This window comes from Sebastes fasciatus, chromosome 3, assembly GCF_043250625.1.
Source record: "Sebastes fasciatus isolate fSebFas1 chromosome 3, fSebFas1.pri, whole genome shotgun sequence".
In the NCBI taxonomy this organism is placed as follows: domain Eukaryota; kingdom Metazoa; phylum Chordata; class Actinopteri; order Perciformes; family Sebastidae; genus Sebastes; species Sebastes fasciatus.
The window spans coordinates 38565413-38592116 of record NC_133797.1 but is presented as its reverse complement, the minus strand read 5'-3'; the positions used below and the strand labels follow the sequence as shown (position 1 = coordinate 38592116).

General features: G+C 39.0%; 1 protein-coding gene across 6 annotated transcripts; it reads right to left on the bottom strand.

Annotated features, from left to right (window-relative positions):
* Positions 1-1867: 1867 nt before the first annotated feature.
* On the bottom strand, positions 1868-25675 carry LOC141765034 (uncharacterized). Of its 6 annotated transcripts, none has more exons than XM_074630854.1 (18): positions 25397-25531; positions 17505-17552; positions 16533-16641; positions 16255-16370; positions 14611-14970; positions 14456-14515; positions 13879-13953; positions 11947-12098; positions 11232-11282; positions 11052-11102; positions 10931-10969; positions 9152-9346; positions 8875-9012; positions 7800-7896; positions 7450-7565; positions 6629-6802; positions 6298-6387; positions 1868-6143 (listed from the first exon to the last, which is right to left on the bottom strand). In XM_074630854.1, the coding sequence occupies exons 3-18, from the start codon at positions 16637-16639 to the stop codon at positions 6027-6029; spliced, it is 1938 nt and encodes a 645-aa protein (XP_074486955.1). In that variant the 5' UTR covers positions 16640-16641; positions 17505-17552; positions 25397-25531; the 3' UTR covers positions 1868-6026. The 6 variants fall into 6 exon arrangements, with proteins under 6 accessions (XP_074486955.1, XP_074486956.1, XP_074486954.1 ...); XM_074630855.1 differs by lacking the exon at positions 25397-25531 and adding an exon at positions 18196-18352; XM_074630853.1 differs by lacking the exon at positions 17505-17552 and having other exon boundaries at positions 25397-25675.
* Between the last annotated feature and the right edge of the window lie 1029 nt (positions 25676-26704).

Sequence of the window (26704 nt, the reverse complement as noted above, 5' to 3'; positions counted from 1 at the left end):
GCGGTGCCATTGTGACCATATCAACCTGCAACATCCTGATTCTCAAGTCCCTCTGCCAATCAGGGCCCGGCAGGAAGGAGGTGCATCCAGTGAAAAAGCGAGCATTTAAAACAGTGCTGACTATGTTGGTGCTGGTCAACGGCCACTACCTCCCCCCACTCTGCGAATTCCTGGCTAAGGAGTTTGGCCCCAGTCAGTTCAGGCCCTTCTCATTCCTCACCTGTCTGACCTACACGGCTCTCTCCATGAGCAGCTTCGTTCAGCCTCTGTGTTATCTCGTTCGCACCAACCAGCTGCCCAAGATGAGATGTGACCGCGGCTCAGCTGCTCAGGCAAAAACTGTGGCAACAGTTTAGTTTAGAGCAGACCCGACCTTCGTGACACGTAGAGTCAAATTAAAGGCTGTAACCTGGTGATGGTGGGATGACAATATATCAACACTTTATCATATTTTAAACAAAATGCTATTTTGTTGTAGATATTTTCGGTGACACTTAAAAAGTGAAAAACAAATGTGGTGGTAGCTCTAACTCACACAGGCTACACCCTCTACTGGACTCTATGGTAATACTCTCCTCCAATCACACGCACGCGTTCGCCCACTGAGAATTGCATAAATGTAGCCGGCCAATCAGGACACGTGCCTACCGATTACATTTGTCACCACAGTACATAAGGCGGCGTCCAGCGCTGCCTGGCATCCTTTTCTCTTCATCCTTTAGCCGGTCTGGATCAGTGTGGTGAGGTCGATTTGGTGACGCGGCAGAGCATACATCAAGCCCCCCAGAAAGAGCGCCGGTTGTTGATGCCAATGTTCGTAGTGGCCAAACGGCGGTATTACAACTTCCGTGTCCGTCACGTGATGCCATTGGGCCCAAAAAGACTTTTTCCCATAGAGTTACATTGGGAAAGAGAAGTCTGTAACTCAGAGGATAATCAACTTCCCAGTACGAACACTTGAATAGTCCTTATTTAAACCATTAGGTCTTAAAAGTTGTAAAATGCACTAATGACCGAATCCAGAGTTATTTCCCTTCCTCCGTTCATATGAATGAGACCCAGACCGAGGCTGGAGCGAGGGCTGGGAGGCGGAGTTAGCGAGCCGTGATGACAGTGGGACGGCTGTGACCCCGTGACCAAGCCATGTGACCGAGCGGACACTACTGTGCATGCTCGATGGGCCCAATGGATGCGGATGATCGCCAGAATTCCACTCAGAAGTGGAGCCATTTTGGCATCATGCGCCACTGAGCAACTTTCATAGGAATGAACGGGGCCCCGCCTCCAACGCCGTATCCAGTTCTCTTAATACATCCATGGTAGTGGTCCAGTAGAGGGCGGAGCCTGTATGAGTTGGAAAGAAGGTTACGGTATTGTGACCCTAGTTCTATAAGCACAGGTTTCACAGATTCGGTAGGCATGTGTCCTGATTGGCCGGCTACGTTTATGCAAATCTCAGTGGTGAACGCGTGCGTGTGATTGGAGGAGAGTATTACCATAGAGTGCAGTAGAGGGCGGAGCCTGTGCTTGTAGAGATATAATATCGTAACCTTTCTTATTGTTTGTCTTTAAATGCTTATACGCAAACCTGAAACTTTGTATCTTTTCTACCTTAAATATGGTAAAGGTAATTGTGTGATCAACGCTGATGAGATAACAAGTGACTGTAATAGATAGAAATCTAGTGAAGAAAAAAAACTGAAAAACCCGACAAAAAAGCAGCTGGACTTTCATTATTTATAAATGTAATGAGTTTTTTTTTGTATATTTTGCTTGTGAATACTAAATAAGCATGTTTTCTCTATAAAAGTCTACAGGAAAGATTAGAAAATAGGACTTAATATAACAATAATTGCAACGACAAAAGTATATTATTATATTTTATTTAATAAAACAGGCAAACATCCCAGTTTGGCTTACAAATAGGCATCGATAGTTAAATACTCTTGAGAACGCCTCGGGCAGATTCTGACACATGAATCTGTTTCATTAAAAGAGAAAACAACATTCAGCAATGAACTTATTGTTTAAGTTTTAAATTTTTAAATTGAGAAAAAGTACATTATCAGATGTGTATGGAGAAGATGAACCTAATTAACGCTGACAAATGTAATAATTGTTCTGTGCTGCTTGTACGGCTTTACACTAACAAGAATCTGACAGAATTAAACTGCCTGTATAGTCTGATACAAGCACGAGGACTGTACAGGCTGTTCAACAGCGTTCAAATATGAAACGTTTCACCTCTTTTAGGTGATATAAGTGAACGAAAATAGATATTTTTCCAAATCCAAGAGACATTATATGGAGGACAGAACCTGCCAAAAATAAATGAATAAATAAATAAATCACTCGATAAATAAATAAACATGTCATTAAATGTAGCAAAAGTAATTTTAGAAATAAATGTGGTCATTGATTAATTGATAAAATGTGACAAATTTACATTTATTTTTTAATTTGCTCCTTTATTTATTTATCTTTGTATTAATTCCATTATTTACTATTTGTTCAATTTTACCTTTTATTTATTTATTTGTATTAATGTTTAAATGTATTTATTTTTGCATTCATTTTTTATTTAACTATTTTTACATTTATTTTTAAATGTATGTTTTTATTTAGGTATTTATTTACTTATTTATTTCTGCACGATTTTCTCTTTTTGCATTTCACCCCTTATTTATTTCCCCAAACTTATTTATTTTTGTATTATTTTCTTTACACATTTCTGCCTCATGATGCAAATGAGGGGGCTGTCACTCAATATGTGTCATTGTGGGGTCAGGGTGCATGCGGCAAATGGCATTTAAAAAAATAATGAATAAATGCAAAAATAAATGCAAAAATAAATAAATACATTTAAAAATGAATGAATATAAATACATAAATAAATATAACGGAAAATTAAACAAAAGAGTAAATTAATCAGAATTAATACAAAGATGAATAAATAAAGAAGAAAATTAAAATAGAATTTTATCAATGAATTAATTAAATTTATTTATGGAGTCATTTATTTATTTATTTCTGCATGTTCCGTCCTCCACAACATTATACATTGCATTGTGTATAATAACACAGATTTGACATTGTCTGCATCTCAAAAGTATGACATAAAAGTGCTTCTGCATAGAGGAGGTCTTTAAGATTTGTAAGTGCTGCAAATCATAATTCATGGTCACACATAATCAAGCATTACAACTGTACCGAATTCCTTGTATTAACTATAATCACAAGATTAAATAAAAAATGCAATGCACTAAGATTAGAAATGTATGTAACCTTCAAAAATTATATCAAAATATAGAAATCTATAATAAATAATCCTGATACTCAAAATTTGTCCTCCTGTCTCTCCTTTCCAGCATGTCCTTTAAGACGAGTATATACTGTATGTAAAATGATGGATTTTACCTGGATTCACCTCGAGTGCACTTCATAATATTTTCTCTAAATGTTCTGTACAATAAACAGAGAATAAAAGGAAATGACTGATTGACGTACAGTTTGTCTGTCGAGTGAAGCCCAAACAGGTACTCATTTATCAATTCTGAATATTCTCATTTGACAAATAAACACTTTTCTTTCTCATACAAAATGTATTTCTGTACAAGAAAGTAGAATGTCATGAAAGTCAACATGACGCCTTTCAAAGAGGTTAGAAAAGGAGGTTTAAGTATTCAAGTAATAAAATCAAAACTGACAAGTTAAAACTTGCTAAAAGAGCAAAAAAAATAAAAAATAAAATGTTACCTAGCTGCATATTTTATCTTTCATAGGAGAATTAAATCAAACAACACTGATTACAAAACATTCGCTGCTTCCCTCTGTATAATTTCTATTGTTCATAGGATGGTGCATCCCATCACTCACCAAATATCTGCAGTGTCCTGTCAACAATTGTAAAAGCTGTTTCAATCATTTCAAATAACAGGTAACGTGATTGAGAACTTCACAAACTAGATCTTAGGCATTAATTTAGTGCCAGAGCAGGTGAGAAACAAGCTTGTTTTTACCATTAATGTCACTTATGTGCTGTGGCAGTAAGCCTTGCAACCAGTCAGTGAAGTTCATTTAAAAACCCATTCACTTGTCCCATGATGCAAAGCGTTTAACACTCAACTGGTATAAAGAGATGTAATTTTTTTTTAGCTCTTGTGCGCTGCATAATGTGAAGTAGGAAAAACCTGATAAATAGGAATAACAATAATATTAACAAAAGGTTATTCTGTGGCACTCTCACATGACCCGAAAGCATAAGGTTTCCAGAACTTTACGCTCCCAAATGGTTTTACTAGGTAGATTTTTTTGTTTTTAGAAACATATTTTACACCTCATTCTATACATTTATTCAAAGTGTGCACCTTAAATTGTGCACAAAAAACTCCTATGATTTCTGTCACTGTAACATTAAAGGGATAGTTCAGACTTTTTGAAGTGTATGAGGTCCTTCTCCATAGTCAGTGTACTACCTAAAGTAGATGGAGAAACAGACAGGAGTTCCAGCACGGGAGCAAAGCAATGTACTGTTGTGGACGGGGGCAGCAGCAACACGCATTTTAGACAACGAAAAAAAAATCAATATCACTAAGTGTACGCTATGTTTAGAATATCTTTATCGCTTTACCTCGTCGTCAGACAGCCCTCTCCGACGGGAAACTGAAGCTGTTATCTATGCTCTCTTGAAAGCCACTAGACTCCTTTGACAAAAACAGTAATTTTGCCTCTCAGAACACGAGAGTTGTTGGTCTACCGCTGCTTCGATTAGGGCTGTTGCGGTGAAGGAATTTCCCCTGCTGTGACAATGATTGGCTCAACAGTGCGATATGCAACATTACTGCGTTTTTTATTATGCAAATTACTTCATTCATCCAGATTTTACTGCTATATAAATAAAAGTTATTTTCAGGCTATCATTACATATATATTGTTGCTTTTTAAGTGACAAAGATGACAGTTTTAAAACTATTTAAATACTTGTTTATTGTTAAACGCAGAACACAGAGGGGCAACGAGGCGCAGCATTTTTTCAGCTGAGATGCTTTGGTTGCGTCTGGTTGCTATGATACGGAATATCCGTAGGAGTAAAAATGTCGACACAAGGTACAGTAGTTCCTCTGGATGAAGGGAAGGCTGAAGTGAGTAGCGAGAGAGGACGGACCCGCCGGTCTATGTCCTGTTCTCCTCCATTGTTGTTGTTCAGCACTTGTAACCTACATGTAGGATGTGACGGTTGGTCTTTGTGGTATTTTTCCCGCCCCTCCACCATCGTGATTGGACGGCTGGGTAAAAAGTGATGAGTGCAGCGTTTTACCCAAAGTTGTAAATTTTTCAAAAAACATCAAACGTGCAGCGCTCAGCACAGAATAGAAGCTCAGCGCCTCGTCACGCTGCTGCCGTTTGTGCATAAATACGCGGCGCTCCCATTGCAAAGAGTTCAAAAAAGAAAAACACATGAACATAGTGGTTTTGGCGGTTGCTTGCCATCAATATTGCGGTAATTGCGTTGACATATAGCCTCTATCGTTTGTTTCTGTTATTGTGTGAATTTGGTGTTTTAAAGGGTTAGTTTGGATTCATCAAAGTCACACAATAACACCAACAAACTAACCGATTGAGGCAGCGGTAGACCAGCAACTCCTGTGTTCTGAGAGGTAAAATTACTGTTTTTGTCAAAGGAGTCCGGTGGCTTTGAAGAGAGCATAGACAACGGCTTCAGTTCCCCGTCGGAGAGGGCTGTCTTTCCATCTACTAGTAATACACTGACTATGGATGAGTGCCTTATACAGCCCAACTTCAAACAATCTGAACTATCCCTTTAAATTGTGCATAAAAAAGTGATTTCTGTCACCTTAACATTAAGTAATCCAAAACCAGCTGACACACAGGAGTGACCTTACTTACGATGCTCAACACTAAGCATCTTTTCAGTATTTGGCCGTGAACGCACATAATAGAGCACATTGCAAACTGTACTCTCTGATATGTTGATATGATGAGCCGTCAGTGAATGTTGCGTCTCATCATGTGGAGGCGATCCGTCCGTGCACACGGAAGCGGTAAAGGCACGTGTATTCGACTTGACCCCAGTTAGTGAGGACACGCAGCTCCACACATCGATACACCTCGTCAGAGGGGTTCTGCAGAACATGTATGAGAGTAGAGGAGGAGATAAAGATAAGAAAACATGGAAGAAAACAGACGTCAGATTATTTACATTACCCTAACCTCATACTTTTTATATAGAACAGGAAGTAGTTAGGTCATGTCCTGTTCATATTTGTCAGTACTCACAGGCAGCTTAAACGTCTGTGTAGATTCTCCATTTTCATCGTAAGTGAACGTCCCCAGCATTGTCCCTTCTTCTATCTCATCTTTCAATCCCTGGGAAAGAGAAAGTGAAATCACAATGATGTCACAGCGGTGACTACTACGGATGGGCATACAGCTGCTATCATCAAATAAAAAAAATATTATTTCAACTTTTCATTCTGTCTGCCAATTAAACAGGGTTCAGGCAGATAAGATAGGATTGTGTTCGTTAATAATGTTTGGCAAGAATATTCCAGAGCGGAGAGACGTTCGGCAGTCATGAAGTACTGCCCTTCTGCACTTCTGCACTCACATAGACTTCAAAGTCTTTGGGAGCCGAGTCGATGCGGCCGGTGGGGGAGTTGTAGCGCGGCAGGTGGTCCAGCGTCACATGAGTTAAAGTGATGGGGTGAGACAGAGAGATCACAAGAGTCCCCTGGACACCGTGAAACGCCCAACATTTCCCAGGGAGCAGCACCGGGTAGCCCTGGGAGGGAGGGAGGGAGGAGACAGCGCTGTTAGTGTCTGGCCAAGTAGTAAAAACTGAGTATAATCACTGAGAGAGAGAGAAGGAAAGGGAGCTGAGGAGAAAAGATAGAGGGAGGGACAGAAAGGTCTTGAAAAGACGGGATAAGGGGAAACAGACAGATTTGAGATGACAGAAAGGGTTACGACGGCGTATAAGGGCCATTACTTGTGTGATTTCCTCTTTTATATAAACATATTGTTGAAGGAACCTGAGACCAAATATTTTCACTGCCAATGAATGTTTTGCTGAAACTGACAAATGACAAATAAAGAACCTTGAACCTGAAGAAAATGCCTATATGAATCTTTCAGGACCTTCGGCACGCTTATACGCCGTCTGTACCATAATAACTCTCCTTTAGGCAAAAGTGACTTTAATCTCAGAGGAGAGTTTTTCTAAAAAAAATGTGCCTTTATAACCTCAGAGAATATCAAAAATGTTTCTCGTAAATTTACGACTTTAATCTCTTAAATCTCAATTTCTTCCCCCCCTCCCGGCTCTGTTTTTTTTTTTTTTTTTTTTTACCTACAATGGCACTAACACGCCGTCGTCAAAGGATGGAGGAAGCAAGTTAGAAATGAAACACAGAAAGAACGTCATAATACCTGAATAACAGCGCGTGGGCTTTCATATGGGTACCACAGAGGGAATCCAAACAGGGTCACACATGCTGAACGAATACGATACGTCTCTGAACACCTGGTGCTGATCACACTGGCACCTGCACACACACACACACACACACACACACAGTAAAATAAGAGTTTAAAGCTAATTTGATATGTGGAAGATAAACCAATGAACAGATGAGTTATTATTGCTTTTTTAAACTTGTTTTCCCAGCCATAAAGATATCTAAAAACTTTTGGTAACATTTCACTGTTGTTTAGCACTCACAAGGGTGACAACAGAGAGAATTCATTATCAGTCACGAAAGCCAAGTGATGTTCCCAACCTTGAGGCTCCAGCGCAAAGTCGGCTATTTTGTCAGCCATGGGACGTCCACAGTCTGAGCAGCTTCCTTTGTCACCAAGCCTGATAGCATCCTGCTCCTGATTCACATTCACACACAGTAAACACCGTTAAGTACGTGTGCACCAAATCATATGCATCATAGGGCTGTCAATCAATTAAAATATTTAATCACGATTAATCGCATGATTGTTCATAGCACATTTTTTATCTGCTCAAAATGTACCTTAAAGGGAGATTTGTCAAGTATTTAATACTCTTATTAACATGGGAGTGGGCAGATATGCTGCTTTATGCAAATGTATGTATATATTTATTAGTGGAAATCAATTAACAACACAAAACAATGACATATATTGTCCAGAAACCCTCACAGGTACTGCATTTAGCATACAATATATGCTCAAATCATAACATGTCAACCTGCAGCCCAACAGGCAACAACAGCTGTCAGTGTGTCAGTGTGCTGACTTGACTATGACTTGCCCCAAACTGCATGTGATTATCATAAAGTGGGCATGTCTGTAAAGGGGAGACTCGTGGGTACCCATAGAACCCATTTACATTCACGTATCTTGAGGTCAGAGGTCAAGGGACCCCTTTGAAAATGGCCAGGACAGATTTTCCTCGCCAAAATTTAGTGTAAATTTGGAGCGTTATTTAGCCTCCTTCATGACAAGCTAGTATGACATGGTACTACAACCTCCGAAAAATGGGATGGTGGCCGGGCCCGACAGCGGCTGGTTGTTTTTTTAAGAGGTTAATTAAAAATCGCAAGTTTTGTTAATGCGTTAAAGAAATCAGTGGCGTTAAAACAAATTTGCATTAACGCGTTATTATCGCGTTAACTTTGACAGCCCTAATGCATCAACATAGGCCAAGATACAGACATGCACAATAACACTGAAATCAGATCATATAAGCAGTGTAATTCAAGTCTAATCAGGAACTAATGGATACCACTAAACGGCAGATTCTTGTACTGTGATTGTATTTATAGGGTTTTAGAGTTGGTACAGCAAGTAGTTTTGAAAAGGTGCTACAGTCCCTCCACCCACCGTGATGCGGTCGGTGAACCACTTCTCCATGGCCTGTTGGAGCTCTGCGGTGAGATGGTTTTGGACGGGGGGTATGCTGGTCTCAGGACAGGGGGCAGGAGGAGGGATCAGCTGGATGGACGACAACTCCTGGGACAGCTGCAAGAGACAGATATAATGTGTATGATGTGACTGACATTATAGCCACACAATCTAATGGAAACAGGTAAGGTTGGAAGATAACATGATCAAAAGGATTAATACAAACAGTTGTGTACATCTGTACCAGCGCTGTTACCTTTGCATTCTGGGCCTCTAAAGCTCGGATCCTGATGCTGAGGCTGGCAGCAGCAGAGTGGCTGTCTGTCTGGTAATCTACCATCTGCCTGCCCAACCCAGAAACCTCCTGCTCCAGACGCAGCCGACTGTCCGAATCCACGACCTCAAGCTGGGCTTTCATATCCTGCATGTCCAGCTGTACTCTCTCCTTCATCTGAGAGAGGAAGACATGACAGGGTCAGTCATTACTGGACTTATGGTGAGAATGGAGGAAAGGTGTCAGTGGTAATTAGCACAGGGTTGTGCGGCGGTGTGGGAGTGTCAATTAAATGGACCATTTAACGGCAAGCGACTGCACGGCGATGAACGTCTTTTGTACCCTCATGGTGTGGCCGTACAGCTCCGGATCGCCGGTTACATGATTGTCCACCACAGCGTGACGTGGGGTTCTTCAAAAGTTTCAACTATTTGCAAACAAACTGACCTCTGTATGGAGGCTTAATAGCACATTTCTCAGCAAGAAGAGGAAGGAACAAATGAACGGTTTCCTATTAAATTGCATGGAGAGATATAGATAAAGCTTTGACCAAAGAGTAATTGATAAATTGATTATAGATTCAAGATCACTACCAAAATCAGATTTTTACTGCACTTTGCACTTCCAGGTATTTGAAAGTTACAATACAAAACAAGAACGCAACAAAATCATGCAGAAAATCTGCCTGTATTCTCTACAGTTCCCCATCACCACCACTAGATGTTACTCCAGCACAGCTGGGTTTTCACCCTGGTCTTACTCCAGTCTGACCTCCATCCAGAGGCCTGTCCTACGAAGCCAGTTCAACATACCCAGTGTATCTTCTCGTTATCTGGCTTAACTAACCCTAACAACCGAGATCACACTAAGCGGTCCTACGAAGGTGGTTATCAACTCGGTAAATCGACCCAGGGTTTCTCCAGAGCGGCACATTTTACAAAGGAAGAGCAAACTATATTAGACAAATACAAAGAAGTTAAATCAATCCAGGCTAAAATTAACACAGTTGAAGCTGCCAAATGCAGGGAGGACAGCTGGCAAAAGAAAAAATTGCCGATGTGTGAATGCGTAAATTAACAGATTTATTAATCTAACGAAATACTCAAAAGTCAGATATAGCCGTCTAGATGGGGCAGTGATATTATAAAAAGCTTTCAAAGTAGAATGGATGTATAGATCATACTTCCTTATGCCCCTTGATATTGATGTGTGTGTGTGTATGACTCTTCCAGCCTTCTTTCAGCTGTGTCCCCAACTCCTGCGGTGTGAAACGGACTTGAGACCAAGTAAAAAATAAATATAAAAACATAATTCAAAGCGGTAAACACCCACAGCATGCAGCCAGCTGTCCCTCCTGCATTTGTCAGTTTAAACTTTGTTGATTTCAGTCTGGATTATGACTGAACCTTTTCATATTTATGTAATATTATCATACGATCCGCGCACCGAGCTCTGATTGTTCAGTAGGCGGTGCTTCTATACGAGTTGATCTCTTATCTGGAACATAACCTGCTACGGAGCAGGCTAGTTGTTCAGCACAAGTTACCATGGCGATCTACCCCGGTAAGAAGTGAACCACTGTCGTAGGACTGAAATCCCAGGGTTACACCTGAAGTTACCTAGCTAACCGCAAATCCTGCTTGGTAGTACAGGCCTCTGGCCTCACCTGGCAGGACTTTTCACCACACTGAACTACAAGAGGAAAGGAGTGAGAGAAGACAAGGAGAATAACAGAGAAACAAACTGGCGAGTTTCCCTCACCTGAGAGAGCATGTGGTCCTGCTTCAGCTGCTGCTCCTCCTGCAACAAACAGATACAGGTTACACTGGTGGAGCCAATACATCACACTTTTAATGATTTGTGATTACGATCTGTGTTTTACCAAAAGACGTTGCATCTTTGTCTCTACAGCAGCAGACACAACCGCCGGATCCTAGAAGGAGAAAAAGACTCTTAATATTATCAAGGTCACAAAAAAAGACCTCACGTTTTCATGCCAACAACCACCACATAAATAGGTGCTTGAACATTTTTAAAGATTTGCAGACGATCTGTGTCTTACCAAAAGACGTTGTATCCTGGCCTCTACAGCTGCAGACACAACGGCTGGATCCTAGAGGGAAAAAAGAACAAAGAAACACCACATTTTCATTGTAAAAGAATGGGATGTACACGTCCTTCTCTTCTAATTGAATTCTTTCAGTTGCCCTGCAGTCTATAAATTCTGCTGTGTGTTCTTGCACAATCTTACAGTTTTGCAGTTTTAATGTCCTTCTATGAAATTCCCAAATGTTTGCAAGGAAAACCCGTCTTGAAAATATGAACCCCGTCTCGTTAACCTTGCTTTGAGGGTGTGACTTTTTTGCTGTGTCATCACTATTTATATCTATACAACCAATGTTTTTATGATTAAATTATTTAAAGAGCACGTAATTGTTTACAAGAACACAAACGTCTTCATATATCCAGCCTCTTAATTTTGCACTCAAACTGCAGCAGAATGATGAATTTAACTTTAAAATGTGAGGATGAAAAGTCCTGGATTATTTCATATCGCAGAAAAAAAATAAATATTGCAGTTGTTTCCAATATCGAGCCGCCCTTTCCTGAATTCCTCAGTAGCTGTAAGTTAAAGTTACTTAGAGAGGCAAGGAAACATTAACCCAACAATAACCCAAATGATCAATTAATCTATCCATTCACCAAATCAATTTCAATTTAACCCTCACACAAACACAAACACACATAACCAGTGAGATGAAGATTATCTTCCCTACCACCACGGGTGTAGGATGTACGGTGTTGGGTTGAGGAGGAGGAGAGGCAGCAGGGAAAACAGGTTGACTCTTGGGTTTTGTCTGGGACGGGGTCTTTGTGACAGCCATGCGGGAGATGTGAGAGGTCAACAAAGGAAGGAGGAACCAGATACCTGGAGAAAACAGGAGGATTGGTGCCTTAAGAACAGCAGCACTTAGAAACTGAGACACAGGAAACATCATCCGACTACATGAACCTTCTACGATCAAAGTCCCTCACATGTCAAACTTGTAATGACTCATTCAGTCACACAGAGGCGGGGAAGGATGTGTCAGCTCACCACACAAGCAGAGGAGACCATCAGTGCTGCTGTGCAAGTCAAACACACACATTTTGGGGGCAGACCCTACCACCTCTGCTAACCAGTTAGCTGGGGGAAACCCCGAGTTACCAGAAGGGTTCCAACTCTTTTCTAGAGATCATTTTCCAGGGCCCAATCCCAATGTCCTCCGTAAGGCCTTAAACCCTGAACCCTCAGGGACTTTTGATTGTTGTCACCTGGTAAATAAGATAAGATAAGATAAGATATTCCTTTATTAGTCCCGCAGTGGGGAATTTGCAATGGTTGAGCGTGAGAGGCTGTAAGAGCTTGAAATGGTATTAATATGAATGGGACAGCACTTTGCGGTGACATTTCACGTTACCTTGACGATGCCAACTGTGGGTTTTTATTTTACGTTTTTTTACTGCCTATCTGAACGTCTTCCAGGCTCTTGCCTTAAGAGACTAGTGGTAGCTGTCAAAACATCAATTTACTTGTTTTTGTCAAACTTCATTAAGCAAAATTAAAAGAGCTGGTTGATGAATAAGCCAGGTGTGTAATATAGTATAATGCTTGAACATTTCATGTGTTTTTTATTTACCATCTTAAATCCTCTGTGTAAATTTAAACATGCCTGGCTGAACACTTGTTTATCGGGGGGGTTTACGCCTCCGGGCTTCCCCCGTAAGCATGGTAACCCTGTGTTTAACGTCCCAGCGCTATGAATTGTGGGTAATTCCCTCGGGCAAAATCTGCAGAAATGCGGACTTAAGGAAAGTGTTCATAAAGGGCTCAAAATGTCTGCGAGAGTGCCTTCGAGGACTTTGCAGGAAAGCGCCTCAAGGTCTGTCTCTTACATGCTGAGAAATGATGACAAATTGTTCATAGAATAATGCAGATGTAGGCAAAAACAATTTAACATTATTCAACCGTTAAAAACAAGCTGGGAAGCATGTAATGTCATCCAACCTGCGTGTGCTACCATGTGACGTGACTTGTGTTCACAGTGTTTCCAAAAATAACCAAGAGCAGCCTATTCAAAATGCTCTCGTCCATAAACTTCCATTTGAACTAATATGATCCTGAACATAACTTAACCTTAGTCCTTTCACATGTTATCCATTTTGGGGAGCTCGGATTTATAGCCTAGTACAGTACCAGTAGTTCATTCTCAGCTAAAGGAAAGTAGGAGAATGTTGAAATAATTTTCCAGGACAACACAAGATTTTCCAGGACATTTTCCATGCGTTTTCCATGGCTGTGAAAATTGGTCGACTGTTTTCCAGTTTTTCCAGGAACCCTGATAAATCTAGGATGCCTTCAGGAAAGTAGGTCTTGAAGGAATTTCATTATCACGCTACAAAAAACATTTTTTTAGCAACTGTGTGAGCGTCACATCAAACACAGTCTGGTCAATGAGTTCTCCAAAGTGATTATAAAAAACTAAAGTTATATTTACTTGATATTGTCTCTTTCTGAAAGGAAATATGGAAAACAAGACTTCAAACATTTAACACAGTTAAGACTAAACACTACGTCCGCGGGATGACAAGGTGTCTCCACGTCGAGATTGTAAATTTTTGCCAGATGATATGCAAACCTGAATATGTTAAATGTTTATTTAACTTACACAGAAGTAGGAGGAGGAGGAGGAGAAACAGACCACAAGCCTTCTTCATGCGACTGCTGACTGAAGTATCAGCTGCTGCAGGGACGAGAGGAAAAGTTGATTTGCGGGGATTCTGATAAGCTGGAGCCAAATCACATGCAACGATTGTGAAAACACACAAACCTACTGGCATGTGAAAGCAGTATGTATGTGGACATTATAAATCCACTTAACAATGCTACATACATACTTCACACATGTTCATACATGTGTGAATATACATAAAGACTAACACAGGCCTAGTCCACGTGAACACAGGTATTTTTAAAAACTGGGTTTTTCCTCCTTCGTTCTCCAAAAAATCCCCTCGTTAGCCGATTATTAACCGTTAACCGACAAGATTTGTGCCTCGCATGCAGCGGTGCGCCAGCTTATTCCTGTCGTCAACACTTCAACAAATCTTCACCCTTGAAGGAGTTTTACAAAAAGGTCAATTTTCAGTGATCTAAAAAGCCGTTTTGTGTGTAGACGAAAGGCGTTTTAAAATACACCCATGTACGTGTGGACTAGGCCTCAAACACAGACACTAAGACCATACCTAAAGCTGCCAGATGCATTATTTTTGACTGTAATGCAGCGGCCATCAATGAGGTTGAGTCTGCACAAAACAAAGAAACACAATGGGATTATTACAGAGGCATGCACAGAAACAAACACATGCAAACACACACAGACATGCAGTCCAGTTCCCACCTATTAGACCAAAGAAGGCACTGCTGATTCTGTCTCTGTATCCAGTACTGGGAGCCCCACTGTTACTGCTGGTGCTGGTGGGCTTCCTGTGAGGACCCTCAGAGGACGAGTACCCTGAGCTGTCCACGCCGCTCTGACTCAGCTCCTTGTGGTTGGGTCTGAGGTATAACCCTGGCCTGCTGGAGCTGCAGAGCCCAGCGTAGCCCCTCTCTGGAGGAGGTACTGAGGGGCAGCGTGGGGGTGTCTGACTCCGGGTTGACGACGGGGTCAGGGGCGCCCGAGGGGTCACCGTGGTGGAGACGTAAGGCACGGTCCTCATGGTCGGCTTGGTCTCGGCGCTCAGGGGAGAAGGACTCGGTCCTGAGGGGATGAGGAGACACAAACATAGAGAGCAGCAGTCAGCTGTGAAAAATTACATAATAATGAATCACTTGTTTTCTTAAGTGGCAAGACTACTGTATTCATGAATATTTATGGACTAATTAAACCTCTGAAAAAGGGACAAATGCTGTTTGTAAATTAATCATTAAATTTGATTTAATAATTTAATTCAGACTGACCTCTAACGATAGCTTTTTTTCTTTTTTGACAAAGTATTAAAAGAAAATCCCTCTTTAGTTGACCTGGTCACACGGGGTAGACATGACATGCAACGAGTGACGAGGAGTTGCAGGCAGGGACTACTTTCTTATAAGAGATCATGAGCTAAACAGTTTTAGAACCCCTCCTTATTCTATAACATGTCAGAAAGTAGGACTGGGACAATACACCTATCTCCCGATTCAATACTATCACGATATTTGGGTGCCCGATTCGATATGTATAAACGATTCATAAACTACTATTACTACTACTACTTTGGAAAATATCTAAATGAATGCAGTAAGAATGTTTGATTTTCAGCATGTATGTAGTCAGAGATGTCCTGAAGTAAATATATCAGTCATTGTCAGGAATTATTTATTCATTTTGTTTCCAGAAACCCAAAAATCAAAGATTAAAGATATTTCCCTCACAAATTAGTGGTATTTTATTTTTAATTTATAAGGAACATGTAATGTTTTATACTTCTGGGGAATATAATCCAATCAATCTTATTTCCATATATGTATTTTGTTTACAGTTCACTTTGTTAACACCTTATTTTGAAAACCGGACGTAGTCACACGTGTATACTTCCTCTAATTTCTCCAAGGTGGTCTCTAGCTCTCCCGTCAGCTCCGTTCTCTTTATACAGCCATGGTCAGCTCCATCGGGGCCGTTTGAATGCATTTAACATAAATGTTTTCTACTTTTTCTATCTAATAAAACATCCATGGTTTCGGCTCACTGCGGTTTTGTTTTGGTTATTGAAACGGATATGACGTCACGTTACTCAGACTACAACAATAAAAGCGGTAACTTCCTTCTACCTCTGCATAGACTCAATTCTCAATAGACTCGATTTTATTCCTCACATTTGAGATGCTGGAACCAGAGAGTGTTTTTACATTCCTACTCCATAAATGACGATTAAATTTTTTGTTGATTAATCAACTAAATGTTTCAGCACTGAAACCAATGTCCCCAACCCTGTTTAATTCATGCTATTATTATTACTTTTCACATGTCATTATTACTGACAGGATGTTGCAATGTTTTTACCATCATAGTGGACTGGAGTGGCGGGCGGTTCGGGGCTGGCAGAACTATCATTGCTATTGGCTCTACTGGGGGTACGAGAGCCGGCCTTGCGGGTCCCCGCCTTCTTCTTGAAGACCCTGACGATAATAAACAAAAGACAACACACATGCAGGCGGGTAAGGTGGCATAGGGCAAAGGACAAAGATTGCTTATCATCACATTTTTCTAAATCAGAGCTACTGACTAGAATCCAAGCTACAGACACATGAGTACACACACACAGAGTTAGATATACTTACTTGACCGGGTTTTCTCGGTAGGAAATGTTCGTCACGCTGCTTGAATCAGATTCTTCGTCTGAGTTATAGTAGCCGCCGGACACCAGGCGAGAACTCCTACGAGACATGACTGACAGACACAGAGAGAAAAATAATAAGACATGATTTATCAATAATCTACAAAACTCCACATATTGCCTCTTCTGATCAGTGCAGCTCCATATATATATATATATATATATATATATATATATATATATATATATGATTAAGTAGCAGGGATGAGTACCAGTACCGTAAAAGATGCAGTAGCAGCAGTAGTAGTATAGTTGATACACTAGTAGTGGTAGTAGTAATACTATCAGAAAGTCTCTGACAGATGCTCTCTTAGTTAATCTCGGCGGTCTGTAATCCAACTAATCTACAGGAGTCAACCTGCCGCTCACTGAGACTAACGGAGCACAGATAAAAACACAAAACATACAAACAAATTTAAATGAACAAGCAAAAGACAGTCATTGTTAGTGTGCTGTGGCACAGACACACTCAGAGTACAACAGTACAAAGTCAATACTGCAGAGATTAAAACACAAAAAAACAAATGCAGCATACCTTAACGGACCCACCATACTTAAAGTGAAAGTACTACAGTTTAACAGCGGGCGATGTAGACGACGAGAGCAAAGCACCATAACCGGATTTCAGCTGCACTACGTTGTGATCAGAAAGTATATCGGCCAGGGGAACTTTCAGAAATGCTGCCATCTCATTATGTAACAGGCATCTTAAGAAGAGCAATCTGATTGGTTCTTACTGATGATCAGCATAAACCACAGCTCACAGCTTTACTGCCTGTTGTGTTAACTCCTGTGGGAAGCAAACTTTCATGCTACCCCTTAAATTAGTTTGAAGAAAACAGAAAAGCCAAAGATTAGTCTACCTATTGCATCTGCATTTTCCAAAATACATATCAAATATGATCATAAATATTACCCGTATAGAGAAGTGAAGTCCCGCCCCTTCTAGTGGACCACCATGGGACTGGAAAAAAATAATGAACGGTAGTCAACGGAGAGAGACAAATAATATTTTGATCCCGTTTGAATTGCGCCATTAATCACACATATGATGTTTGTCAATTTAAAAGATTAATTTGCGAGTCAAGAAAGTCTCAGCTTGTAAAACTGTTGAAGTATCAGACTGTGAAGGTATGTAATTAGAAAGACGACACACCCAAAAGTGTGGTAGTGACGTCTCTCTTTCTCTGAAGCTACGATGTCTGTGTGTTTCCTACTGGGATGAACTCACACCAGCAACGGGTCTGATCCTACTTTCTCTTCCCAGCTGATAAAAAGACCAGGAGTTGCTGGATAGAATTGCAGTTTCATGCAGTAGTTTGTACCACACTCTAATTTCGTAGGTCGCAGCACATTATGACATCAGTGAACAAACATGCAGACTCATCTTCAGGAAGAGTGAAACATTTTTGACATCTTGGCTTTTCTGGCTCACTTCTGATCCATTTATGCAACTGGTTGCAAGACATGCTGGCCATTACAAGTGAGATATTAGAAAGTAATGATGTTGAAAGTACTAGTCTATCTATTCCACTAGGCGTTATTCATCTCAATGACAACCACAGTCTCCATTTATTTAACTTCAGACTGTAAGACGGTCCACTAACCTGTAGAATCTGCTTTGTAATCCAGTCTTTACAGTATATCCTGCATCAAACTGCACCTCCTCTCCAGTAAAAGAGACTTGTGTTGTCAGAAGAACTAACCTGGTTACAGTTTGAATTAGCCCTGTGATATTATTAGCCGGAGACAGGACGACAGCAGAGCGGTCGCTGTCTGATGCTACTGAAAAGAGCGGCAGCAGCAGCAGACAGAAAGGGAAGCTGTGGCTGTTTGTACCCAACAGATAGAGACAGGAAGTCAGCGTGAAAGCACACACACGCACAAACCTGCACTCTCAAAAAGGGCGTTAAGGCCTCAGTTAGCATCATCTTGATCAGACTTTTACACTCATGCACAACTCTGATGTTTTTCGACTTAAGCCTTCTTCAGTACACATGCTCAATATTACTACAGCGATTGTCTTGTTCTTTAAATTCAACTTCCTCCACCGGTTCTGTGCATGCAACTGTTTCACAGAGGAGGATTTTTAGTCTCAAATAGAAATGTCTGTTGACAGACTGGTAAGAGTAAAGAGGTTTGAACAGCATCAAACAGTATCGATGCTGTAAACAGGCAGAAACAGCCTAACAGCAGGCCCACTACTGTGGTTGCCACCGGCAACAGACAGATCTTCTCTGTTTACCGTAAATAACAACACAACGTTACACAGGAACTGATCTCTCTGCAGCAGCAACAGCAGCAAACAATCAATAAGTGAGGTCTTATTACTTTCCAGAACAGTTTGGTAAAAAATAAACCATGAAGCTATATAAACATCACTTATCTCTTCACTAAAAGACACAGTTTTCACTCAGCAGACGGTTCATCAGTTAGACTTTAGGACAGAAATACCATACTGGAGCAGTGATAACAACATGCATTTATTGTTACTCCCCCTCTTGTGTCTATTCAACCACCAGGATGTTTACGTAAATGTGACTTCTTGCATTTACATTTTGCACATTTGCATGAGATTTTTCAATAAGGGGAAAAATTCCTTTATCACAGAGCGGGTCTGATATTCACTTTTTGAACTTCCTGCCACTGTGGCAGGATAGTATTTTTATTTATGTTTGCCACTTTTGGAATCTCTACACTAAATGAAGGAATAACATTTTAGACCTAGTGTCATTCAATGTTCAATATATTTTACATAAAAAATCATTATATGCATGTTAAATTACAGTGTGGAGCCCTATTTTTGGTAGGGATGGATCATGATTTAATTTGATTTAATAGTCATTATATTATAAAACATTGACTAGTTTATGCGACTATTGTCCTGTCTTAAAAAAAAAATTAAAAAAAATATATACATACATACAGTATATACATATTAAACATATACATATTCAAAATATATATATTTTCCCTTGTTTTAACCGTCGCAGGCGCTGCCTGGTAAATGTGTGTGGCACGTTCAGTTCGTCTCTTTTCTGTCAGCGCAGGTGTGTGTGATATGCGGCGATTTTCGAAAAATAATCGACTAGTTCCCAGTGATTATCGAATAGTATTTTTGCTTGGAATGGGATGTTACTGTACACAGTGCTGTACTTTGTTATTTTCATCTATAGTGGTTATTTGCATAAAAACACAAAATTCAAATGATTATGATTATTTAGATATTTGCTATTTAATATATATCTTGGCATCAGTAGCTTTAATTATGTATCATAAGCTGCTTAGAGCTAGTGTTAGGAAGTTAAACAGCTCATAATTCTCTCTCTAATATATATTGTTGTGAAAACATCTCCTTCAAACAACTGGATTTATTCAAGTTTTTCGCCAAAAACTACATTTCACAAGATGGCATTTGAACACATCATGATAACGTTGTAATTTACCGTTGCCCGATATTTATGCGTATTTTGTGTCATTGTGCATGCGTAACTGTCGGAGAGCATCAATAAGAGGAATCAATAGTCACAGAGGCATGAGATGTCAAGGAATCGGACAACTAGGAACCGGCTCTCTATTCCCATCCCCCGTGTTTTCCCTGGCCTGATGGCCTGATGATTTCAGTCCCTGATCACAGACCTTGTCATCCCAGCAGCCAATATTAAAGAGGTCACTGACAACAGATTTAACTCTTTATTTTTCCTTAGCATGTTTGATTAAACAAGGATTAAAAAAAGAGGACATGGCTACTGAACTGTGGAGAGTGAGATATGTCAGCCACAAACCTCATATCTCAACATGACATGCTTTAAAACCGTTCTGCAGATCCTATCATAGACGCTAAACAGACAAACAGCAACAAAGGTCACAAATATTTTGACTCCACAGCAACAACAGCCTGCGTCTGCATTGAGCAAACAAAAATGCCTCTCTTTCACACAGTTAACATTTCTTTCTTCATGTCCTGTTGAGGCTTTAGCTAAGACTGTGGAGAAAGGAGCAGTTTGTACGGTAATTCCCTCAAATCCTTCCTTCCACTTTAAATGGTGCAGCCTAGCTCAGCATTTTCTGCTCCTGAACATACCAACCCCCTCTTTGTTAAAGCAGAGGACACCCATGCACAAAGCTACACCTCCTCTTTTCCTTTATTCCCGTCTTCTTTCGCTCATTTCACCTCCTCATCCTTCACTTAATGTCCTCACTAAAATACTGGAGAAAGGTTCTTCTGTAGCATTAGCCTCTTTGTTTCTGTCTAATCATTCCGTCCCCGTCATCGCAAAACTAAATTACATTTTAAAATTGCCCATCTATACTCATTTCATTCATAATCATTTTTATCCAGGAATGGGTTACGAGTAGGGCTGTCATATGATTAAAATACTTAATCGGGATTAATCGCATAATTGTCCATAGTTAAAAAAAATAAATAAAAAAATGTACCTTAAAGGGAGATTTGTAAAGTATTTAATCCTCTTATCAACATGGGAGTGGACAAATATGCTGCTTTATGTAAATGTATGTACATATTTATTATTGGAAGTCAATTAACAACACAAAACGATGACAGATATTGTCCAGAAATCCTCACAGGTACTGCATTTAGCATAAACAATTATGCTCAAATCATAACATGGCAAACTGCAGCCCAACAGGCAACAACAGCTGTCAGTGTGTCAGTGTGCTGACTTGACTATGACTTGCCCTAAATTGCATGTGATTATCATAAAGTGGGCATGTCTGAAAAGGGGAGACTCGTGGGTACCCATAGAGCCCATTTTCATTCACATATCTGGAGGTCAGAGGTCAAGGGACCCCTTTGAAAATTGCCATGCCAGTTTTTCCTCGCCAAAATTTAGCCTCCTTCTCGACAAGCTAGTATGACATGGTTGGTACCGATGGATTCCTTAGATTTTCTAGTTTCATATGATACCAGCATGTTCTAGCTAGAAGCTAAACTCGAGAGTGAAACTGTCTCCTGAACACCAGTGAGCTGCCTCAGTCATCCCTTTGCTATCTCACATCCCCTTACAGGATTTACAAGTAATGAATTAAACAAATACAAGTGAAATTCTTTTGGGAGTATGAGCACTGTTTAAGCATGTGTGTGAGCCCAATAAGCCACAGCCTGGCATCTAAACTGGATTTAAATCTGAGGCATGATCGGGACTTAGTGGTGGTGTTTGCTCAGGGCCGGGCAGGGCGGGGCACTGTAACTGGTCCAGTATCCTGACCACTGACACAAGAGGAGAAAAAGAGCAGACTGGGACAAATGGCAATGGGAGGGTTGGACAAAGGGATAACATGACAAAGGGGGGAACAGATGAAGCAGGGGAATGTGTGTGAGACATTTTAGTTTGAATTCACTGGAGGGAAAATGTGTAAAACACTCACTTTGTGGGTTTAAAAAGCAGCAAGGGAGTTTTTCTTAATGAGTGGAAAATGGAGAGAAAAAAGGAAGAGGAACGAAAGGCTGAGGGAAGAAATAAAGTAAATAGAGTGAGGGCAAAGAAAGGAATGCAGAGAATTAGTCCACATCAGCCCAAAACTGACTGGCAAACAGTTTCATACTGTGGCTAACTTTAGGACAGTGCCAGTGAAATACAGAGGCTATGACTCAGACATACAGAGCAGATGAGTCATCTCTGAGGACTGGATTCAGACAAATTAAAGTAGAGGGGAAACACAAACTACAGTCATTAAGTTGAGCAGCTACCTACTGAGGTCTGTTTATATCAATGTGAAGCAGATGCTTACATTACATTCAGTCTCTCTCTCCTTTCCACACTGAGTTACAGCTGACTGAGGAGCAAAATGTCCTCTATTCCTCCTAAAATCTCATTTAACCTTATAGCCTCCACTGTTGTAATATGTTGTTGTATCCGTCTTTTTTATTAGAGCTGTTCTGATACCGATATCAGTATCGGAAATGAGCCGACATTCGGGATTGGGTATCGGCGAGTACGGCAATCTATGCACTGATCCGATACCATCATTTATTAACCCAGAAAAAAATCAACAGAGTACTCCTGGGATCATGTATTTTTTTAGGCCAAGCAGGAAGTTAGCATCGCCCTGGTACCTTCGACAAAAAGCCAATGGGATTGTTCCATTGGGTTTTGGTTTATTGCAGAAAATAGGCTCTGTGGCAAACAAACGTTAAATGATACTAATTTAAGCATAGAGTATGATACAAACTTTCTTTCAGATCTCATTTTGTGAGAGATTTTAACTAATATTTTCTTTTTAATCTTTAAATGATACAGCAGAACAGCATATCAGAATATGTCTACAGTAATTTGATTACAATAACTGTATTTTCTAATTGTTCAATATCATGATGTAAGCACATATGGTTCGCACGGAAACAATGAACATTGCTGCGACATTAACACAAAGCCTGACGTTGAAGCAAACAAAAAAATTAAAGTTCAAATTAAAGTTAGACCTGCCAAGGGACCGGAAAAGTAAATTAGTCTAAAGCTAACCCCAGTACAATAAATCAAATGGCAACATTTATGTTTAATATTGTACATTTGTCCGTTACAAATTAAGTTAAAGACTTCAGTCTCAAATTAACTTTTGCTATAAATATTATTACAAACTTGCTGTGTTGCAAATGTGAAGAAGCCTTAAAGTTTAAAACAAAACGCTCATCCTCAGTTTAGATAAAATACACTTCACTTTTTAAGAGACACTCCCTGAATGACCCTGAATGACACCTGGTGGTCCCTGGATGGGATCCACTGACCTATAACGTTACAGCTAAACTGTAGAGAGAGAATAGTCCTTTGTTTATTTGACCCTACTTTCAACAATTAAACAACACTTCAGAAATCCCACAAACACCCCCTTGTTGTTTACACAACAGTTATATCAGCTAATAGTCTACTACAATACAGCATAACATAGATAGATAGATAGATAGATAGATAGATAGATAGATAGATAGATAGATAGAAACTTTATTGATCCCGAGGGAAATTCAAGTTTCCTGCATCACAGTTCCATAGTGCAAAACATGTTAGTAAAAAGGCAGTACAAAAGTTAGTAGTACAAAGTACAAAAAAATATACCAGATATAAAAATACAAGGAGATGAAGAAAACTGTTAAAAGTGAATATAGTGCAGGGTAACAGCTGTGATACAGGACTATTAAAAAAGTGAATATAGTGCAGAAGAGACTGTCAAAAATGAGTATAGTGCAGGGTAACTCCAGTAGCTTAGTCTATGAAAGTGCACATTATGCATTATTATCTGCCCTGACATGACACAACACGGTCTTTGTTTTGCTTTTGACAGACATAACAAGGTTCATACATGAAGTATACTACACTGGAGTGATACGAGATCAAATAATTAAATAAATTATACCGTTGTATTGTATTGTATTGTATAAATTGTACCGTTCCCAGTAGGGATATCAAGGTAACTTACACCTGTACTTGTACATTAAATACTTAAAGGTCCCATATTGTAAAAAATGAGATTTTCATGTCGTTTATATTATAAAGTAGGTTTACGTGCTTTATAAATACTGTGAAAGTATTGAAGCGCTCAATATACAGAGAAATACACACAGGCCGTATTCAGAAAATTTTGAAACAAGCCGTTAGGATTTCTGTCCATTTGTGATGTCACAAATATACAATGTTTAGTTCATTACATGGTTTTAAACGTAAACATTCTAAATGTGTCCCAGTTTATTCCTGGTTGCAGTGTATGTGAATGACATCAGCTGACAGGAAGTAAACATGGACCCAAACTGTTGCCAGGCAACACAATTCTGTTGCACTTTCATTGAAATGCACTAAAACGGAGCATTTCAGACAGAGAGTGAATACAGGTATATTCAAGCAGACAGTATGAGGAAATTAAAGTTTTTTTTAATATTACAGCATATAAACTATTCTAGTAGAAACACAAAATACAAGTATGAACCTGAAAATGGGCACAATATGGGACCTTTAAGGAACACAATGAAGTATTTGGTATATGAACTCATAACAAGTTGGATATCAAATATATATACACATACATACATATATATATATATATATATACATATATATATATATATATACATATATACACATACATACATACATATGCAGTGTAAAACATATTTCCTTTGAAAGACATTTAATAAACACAATGTGAGTGTTTTTCATCATTTTTTAAAAACGCCTGATGACTATTGACAAAATTGAGCTTTTAAAAAAGTTATACTGTTACATATTTGTCCAAAGTATTTCTGTACCAGATTTAAAGACTTTAGATGAATAAAAAATAAAAATTTTTTTTTTTCCTTATCATACTAGCTAATGCTAATATGCTAATTGTGAAATGTAATCTAAACTCAATACTTCTAACATACAAGGCACAATTGGATAGGAAAGATAAACTTAAATTATAAAAAAAATAATATAATAACAAAAATAAAAGAGGGGTATAATATAATTCAAGGAACAAAAAGAAATGCATAAATAAATAAATAGTTTGTAAATGAATTTTCTTCAATAAAAATAAAAAAATTAATAAAAAAAATATATAAAAAAATAGTGAAATGTAGTTTCAGTATTAGCTAACTAAGCTAACGTCTCAGAATACGTCACATGACGTCACATTAACGACCGTTAACGACCGTTAGTCCATCACAGCAGCATCATGCTCTCTGGACCCGACACACGAAGACTAACTGTTTAAACATTAACAGCAAAGTTACCAGAAGAATACAACATTATAAATGAGTAGATATGACTCTACTGTACAGTACTCTATTACTGTTTTTACTCGGTGTCCTTAACTTACCTTGTGAAGTCTGTCGCAGCTGAACAACCAACAGTCAAGCTGTCAGACAGTCAGGAAACGTTAATGCTCCGTTTAGTCCTCACGACCACCAGGCTCCGCTTAAACAACAAACATCTCCGTTCAACTCCCAGAAAGTCCCACAAAAACAGCAACTTAATTACTGATGTGTGTTTTTTTAATAAGTAAAGTATGGATGACTGAGGCAACGAGATAACAGACAGAGCGACGCTTTGCTGTGACAGCTTTGACGTTCCGCCGCTACAAATGTTGACAGAAGCAGAATCAAGCCGGACTTTATATAGACGAACACTACTTCCGGTGAAGGTTTACAAAATAAAGTTCTGCATCACGATTCCGAGCCGTTGGCCAAAAACAGAATATTATCTTTATTTTATTACTTTCTTATTTTTCATTTACTTCAATGCATTATTATTATTATTATTATTATTATTATTATTATTATTATTATTATTATTATTATTATTATTTCACATCTTGCACACAATTGTACAGCTCTGTTATTAAGTACATATTTATTGTTATTTTTGTATTTGTATTTTTTATAGTATCTTTTTCCTATTTTTTATTGTATTTTTTATATTCTGTATTTTTGTTTTTATGTTCTTTAATTTCCTCTTGTATGCACCAAACACCTATTCTGATGGTGGTGGTGATGATGATGATAATTATTATTATTATTCACATCCTGCACACAATTGTACAGCTCTCAGTATTTTTTTATTTGTATTTCTTTTATAGTATGTTTTCATATTTTTTTATTGTATTTTGTTATTCTATATTTATTTCCTTATGTTATGTTCTTTAATTTCCTCTAAATATGTTTATTGCATGCACCAAACACCAAGGCTGTAAACCTTTTTTTCTGATTATTATTATTATTATTATTATTATTATTATTATTATTAGTAGTAGTAGTAGTATTGTTATTATCATTATTCACACATCTGTAAAGCTCTCTCAGCTATATAGTATATTTTTTGTTTTTTGTATTTGTATTTTTATATAGTTATAGTCTTCTTCATTATTCACATTATTCACATGTATTCTAAATTCCTCTTAATATGTCTATTGTATGTTAGATTATTTCTTAGGACCAAAAAAATAAATTTTTACCAGGAAATAGAGTATAACAGAGAGTCCCCTTTTAATTTTTTGTTTCACTTTGTACACGACCATAGAAATGATGTTGTACATTTGAAACTGTTTCCGGTCTCGTTCTAGTGGTTCATGGCACAGAACATCTGACAATAACAAAACACATGTTGCCCTCTAGTGGTGATGCAGGAG